Source organism: Arachis stenosperma, chromosome 6 (genome assembly GCF_014773155.1).
Source record: "Arachis stenosperma cultivar V10309 chromosome 6, arast.V10309.gnm1.PFL2, whole genome shotgun sequence".
Lineage (NCBI taxonomy): Eukaryota > Viridiplantae > Streptophyta > Magnoliopsida > Fabales > Fabaceae > Arachis > Arachis stenosperma.
Window position 1 is genome coordinate 127,578,577 of NC_080382.1, and position 6,018 is coordinate 127,584,594.

Genomic DNA, 6,018 nt, shown 5'->3' on the forward strand with positions numbered 1-6,018 from the left:
ACACGTAATCCATTAAGCTCAATACCTATTTACTCAAAATTTCACACAAGCACTAATCCATGACAACAAAAAAAGTTTCATTCATTCATTCATAAATTTGGACTTAACATAATAAGTCTATCATTGTGAAGAGTAATTCACAATAAAAGCACAAGCTTTTTTTTTTATGGAGAAGCGGGGGTCAAGGACCCCAAAACAGCAAGCAAAAACTACAAGCCTCTAAGTCTAAAAGAACCATACATGTCAAAAGTTAAAGCTAAAATAAAATCAGGTGTAGGCGCATCAAAAATGTGGAGGCCTATGGGAAGATCATGCCCCTTCTTGGCCATTATATCTGCAACTGCATTGGCCTCTCTTAAGGTGTGATTCCAGTCAATATTTTGCACGCGCCTGCTTAGGATCAGGATATCTTGTACAAGAGCTGCACAAGGGTGGGAGCTTGGACATCCTATTTTAATAGCCTGAAGAGCCATTAGAGAGTCAAACTCCACAATAATATTCTGTAAATCATTAGCAACTGCTATTTGGAGGCCTTTAACAATTCCCCAAAGTTCAGCATGCATAATAGTACAATTCCCCAATTTACAAAAAAAGGCTTTCATAAACCTTCCCATGTAGTCTCTGAAGACCCCCCCCCGCAGGAGGCACTATCACATTGTGAGAAGTAGGACCCATCAACATTAATCTTGACATAGTGCTCCTGTGGTTGGTGCCAGCTAATGAGATTTTCCAAACTATTATGGTTCCTCTTTGGAAGGTTAGTCTTCTTCATGGCTTTAATAATATCCCTTGTACGTGCTCTAATGTGGCTCGCAGTAGCCCTTGGGTCGGTGGCCTTGCCTTCAAAGACCAACTTATTACGCAATCACCAAAGAGAGGAGGCACCCACTCCAAAGTAGTAAGTTCACTCCGTTTTCTTATTGAGGTTTGAGGTGAGCCATTCTCTCATACTTCGGGTAAAAAAATTTCCAACCTCTCTCGCGGGAATTAGAAGCTTCCAAACTTGATTAGCAAAAGGACAATCACGAAGAACATGGACAATGGATTCCTCACCCGATTGACATCACGGACAGCTGGGATTCAAAGTCATATGCCTCCTGAACCTTTGAGCATTTGTCAAAATGGCATCATTTGCACAAAGCCAAAGAAATGTGCGAATTCTTTCTGGACCCTTTCAGTTCCACGCAAGCTTAAAGATTTGGTCTGAGGGGTTCTGATGGTGTGAAGAGATTGGTAAGCAGACTCCAGGTTGAAAGTCCCATCCGAGGATAAAGCCCAAGCAATCTGATCGTCATTCTTCCAAGGTGATGGTGGAGCCATTGCTAAGACTCGTTGGACAACCTCATCCGAGAACCATTCTTTTAGCTTCCTATCATCCCAATGCCCTGAAATAGAGAGGAAATCATTTAGAGAATTAGGTGAATAATTGCTATCTCTTACCTGGTTAGCATGCTGGTCTAGAGTTCCAAGTTTTGGAATCCATTGATGCCTCCAAAAATTAATTTTGGATCCATCCCCTATCCTCCATATGGTATTGCTCTCAACATCTTTTCAAGCACGGCAGACTCCTTTCCACAAATCAGAAGCATTATTTATCCTTCTAATATTAGGAAGAATATCAGTCCCACACCGGTATTTAGACCTTAGAACTCTGGCCCAAAGATGATCTCTTTTGTCGATCAACCCCCATCCAATCTTCATCATAAATGCATGGTTAAGGTCTTTGGCATGTCGGATACCAAGACCACCTGCATTTTTGGGTTTACAGACATTATGCCAGCTCAGAAGGTGGACTTTCTTTGTCTGGTTAGTGTCACCCCAGAGAAAATTATTGCATTTAAAATCAATCATATTACAAGTAGAAACAGGTAAATAAGCAGTTTGCATAGTATAACTAGGTAAAGCAGAGAGGACAGATTTCACCAAGGCATTTCTCCCCGCCAAAGATAGTGATGTAGCTTTCCAACTGCTGAGTCTTGTATTTAATTTGCTTATGATTCCGTTATAAGTGTTCCGCGTCACCCTCAAGTGGAGAAGGGGAACTCCAAGGTATTTTCCAAGATCATTTGTTCTCTGAAAATGTAAAGCTTCACTAATCTCATTTCTTATATGATGCCCCACGTTATTGGAGAAAAAGATCCTAGTCTTCTCAGTATTAACTTTCTGACCGAAACTATCACAAAAGGCACCAAGAACTCTATCAATTATCTGGGCCTGCTCCAAACTGGCTTCTGCAAAGAGAATCAAGTCATCGACAAAACAGAGGTGAGAGATCTCAGGACCACCCCTATTAAGTTTGATGGGTTTCCAGTACCCCAGGTTGACCGCTTCTGATATGAGCTGAGAGAGACATTCCATGCATAGAACAAAAATATAAGGTGAAATAGGATCACCTTGACGTATTCCTCTAGAGGGAGTAAATTCATCTAAAACTTCTCCATTCCAAAGCATTCTCATTTTGGCTGAAGAGATACACGTACATATGAGATTAGAGATGTGAACTGGGATCCCAATATCCTCAAGAGTATTATTAATAAAACTCCATTTCAATCTGTCATAAGCTTTTTCCAAATCTATCTTAATGGCCATCCAGCCTTTATCACCCTTTTTGCTTCGCATGGAGTGGATGACCTCCTGAGTGATGATGATATTATCCGAGTTATGCCTCCCAGGGACAAAACTGCATTGCGTCGGCTGGACAAGCTTCTCCATAATATATCTTAACCGCTTGGCAAGAATTTTTGTGATAATTTTATACGAAACATTGCACAAACTAATCGGTCGCATTTGTTTTAAAGTAGTAGAGGGCTCCACTTTAGGAATCAAAACAATGAGAGTTTCATTTATCTCTTTCACCTTGTGGGGATTACTAAAGATATTCTGCACAAGCCTACACAAATCAGCACCAATCTTATCCCAGTTATGTTGGTAAAAAACAGCCTGAATCCCATCCTTACCTGGTGCTTTGAAGCTGCCCATAGTAAAAATAGCATCCTTTATTTCCCACTCAGAGACGTGACCCCTAATCAGATTTATATCATCATTGCTTAGGCCAAGAAATCTTTGGTTCAGAACAAAAGAAGAATCAGGAGTATCATCCAAGTATAACTTAGCATAGAAAGAAGTTACCATCATTTCAAGCTCAGCACTCTCTATAATCCAATTCCCATATTTATTATTAAAAATGAGAACCATCTTAGCATAGAAAGAAATTACCATCTTAGAGACTGATTTAGATAATTACTCCATATTTATGCATACTCATTACTCAATAACTTTTATTTAGTTATAAATATATATTATTGTGATAGTAGATGCGAAAATAATAATACATAAGAATATAAATATTTTAAAAATAAATATATTAGTAATAATGAATTTAATTTATATATTTCTGAAAAATCCCAATAATTTTATTTAAATTGTGTTTAATTGATAAATTAAAAAATAATCTGAAAATAAAAATATTTAAAAAGGTTAAAAAATAATATAAATTTGAAATCATTAAAGCATAGATCCAGATCCAAAACCTCTGATTCATCTAGAAGCTCCACGGCTTTTTCTATAAAACTCGTATCCACCGAAACTTAATCATACCAAATATTCCATAAAATCCCCTGCTTAACCAAAGTCGACAATTTGGCTTCAAAATTCTTCATTTCTCTTACTCACGAGTCAGAAATTGGAAACATGGGTAGGGAATCTTGTTCCCTACACATATTCTTCTTCCCTTTCCTGTCTCATGGCCACATGATCCCAACGGTTGATATGGCCAAACTCTTCGCTTCAAGAGGGGTCAAGTCCACCATAGTCACCACCCCAGTAAACGCCTCTCTCATCTCCAAAGCCATAGGCAAGTCCAAAACTCACAACAACAACAATATTCACATAGAAACCATCGAGTTTCCATGTTCTAAAGCTGGTTTACCAGAAGGGTGCGAAAATGGAGACTTAATCCCTTCGCCGGATAAATTTCCTTTGTTCTTTTTAGCTACCAGGTTGCTTCAAGAGCCATTCGAGAAGCTATTGCTTCAGCATAAACCTGATTGTGTCGTTGCTGATGTGTTCTTCCCTTGGGCTACTGATTCTGCTTCCATGGTTGGAATTCCCAGGATTGTGTTTAACGGGACTGGTCTTTTCTCCATGTGTGCTATCGAATGTATGAGACTCTATGAGCCGCAAAAGAATGTTTCTTCAGATTCGGAACCCTTTGTGATTCCCAATCTACCTGGCGAGATTAAAATGTTGAGGACGCAGTTGCCGCCTGCTTCGATCACCGGTGAAACAAACCCACTGACTGAATTCTTTAAGGAAGCCAATGAATCAGAGGGGGAGTGCTATGGCGTGGTTGTTAACAGCTTCTACGAACTCGAGAGCGTTTATGCAGATTATTCCAGGAATGGGCTTGGAAGAAAAGCGTGGCTTATTGGTCCTCTTTCTCTTTGCAATAAAGATACTGAAGAGAAATCTCAAAGAGGAAAAGATGCATCTATTGATGAAAACGAGTGTTTGAAGTGGCTCGACACAAAGAAGCCCAATTCAGTTGTGTATATTTGCTTCGGAAGTATAGCGAACTTTGAAGATTCTCAGCTTAGAGAAATTGCTTTGGGTCTTGAGGCTTCAGGGCAAGATTTCATTTGGGTGGTGAAAAACAACAAGAAAGAGGGAGAATCTAAGGAGGAATGGCTTCTGGAAGGGTTCGAGAAAAGAATGGAAGGAACGGGACTAATCATAAGAGGTTGGGCGCCACAAGTGTTGATTCTTGGGCACCAAGCAATAGGAGCGTTTGTAACGCATTGTGGTTGGAATTCGACTTTGGAAGGAGTGGCTGCTGGGGTGCCAATGGTAACTTGGCCTATGGGGGCAGAGCAATTTTACAATGAGAAATTGGTGACTGAGGTTCTTAAGATTGGTGTGCCTGTTGGTGTAAAAAAATGGGCAAGAATGGATAAGGTTAGTGTTGAATGGGAGGCAATAGAGAAGGCTGTGAAGAAGATAATGGTAGGAGAAGAAACAGAGGAAATGAGAATGAAGGCGAACGTGTTGTCACAGTTGGCTAACGCTGCTGTTGAAAATGGAGGATCATCATACTCTGATTTGGGTGCACTCATTCATGAGTTGCTTTCCCTGAGGCATTGATGATATTCCACACAACAATGGAGAAGACTTTTGTGTTTGTTATGTCTACTTTTATTTAAGTTCATTGATTTGAGCTTATCTTGGGTCCTTTGGTTTTATTTTCTCTCTTAAAGATGTTAAATTTGCTTTGTATAAAACGTTAAGACATATGCAATAATGTGTATATATTTGTTGGTTAGTGAAGCGTAGTTATCATATTTAGTTTTAAACTTTTTTGCAAGTGGAAGAGGGCAATAATAAGAGAGAAAAGTTAAGGGGTTGGCTGTGTAAGGGTGTACGTTAAACTTTTTATTCGGATTCAACTCTAAATAAAAATTGGATCTATGTTTAAAATTATTACTCGGCTTTAAATTTGGTGAAATCTCACTACTTTCGAGTCACACTAAAATTGGAACTAAATCGGTGAAGTTTGGGTGGGTCTTGATAAATTTTATGTCAAAAAATTTTGATATACTTATTTATAAAGAAGAAAAAAACATACTTGTTATTGAAAAGTTGATATTTATATTTGAACTTGAATTTGTTCATAAATTCTAATTTTATGTTTTTTTTTTATCTATTTTCTAATTCAACAAGCGTCATTAAAAATAAAACAATAAGCTTATAATTAATATAACATAATATTAGAATTATTTTAAATTATATATACATTTTTTAGTCTTTTTAAAGTACACATGGGTCGGGTGAAGTTGGGTGGTTCGTCTTAACCCAGATCCGACCTTAAATAATGACCGAATCTATTTTTAAAATTGTTACTCGGGTCTAGACTCACTAAAATCACACCAAATTGACTCCTAAAGTGTTCAGATCCGAATCAGATCTTCAAATCGGGCCGTGTTATGTACACCCTAGTTGGTTGTTTATCTTTTTATTTTTTTA

General features: G+C 38.2%; 2 protein-coding genes across 2 annotated transcripts; one reads left to right on the forward strand and one right to left on the reverse strand.

Annotated features, from left to right (window-relative positions):
• Nucleotides 1-209: 209 nt before the first annotated feature.
• Nucleotides 210-772, reverse strand: LOC130934578 (uncharacterized). The gene is made up of 2 exons (XM_057864137.1): nucleotides 607-772; nucleotides 210-532 (listed from the first exon to the last, which is right to left on the reverse strand). Exons 1-2 carry the CDS (start codon nucleotides 770-772, stop codon nucleotides 210-212), a joined length of 489 nt encoding a protein of 162 aa, XP_057720120.1.
• Nucleotides 773-3,587: 2,815 nt separating this feature from the next.
• On the forward strand, nucleotides 3,588-5,457 carry LOC130936594 (scopoletin glucosyltransferase-like). Its single transcript, XM_057866685.1, has one exon. The coding sequence runs from the start codon at nucleotides 3,691-3,693 to the stop codon at nucleotides 5,137-5,139; it is 1,449 nt and encodes a 482-aa protein (XP_057722668.1). The 5' UTR covers nucleotides 3,588-3,690; the 3' UTR covers nucleotides 5,140-5,457.
• Nucleotides 5,458-6,018: the final 561 nt, after the last annotated feature.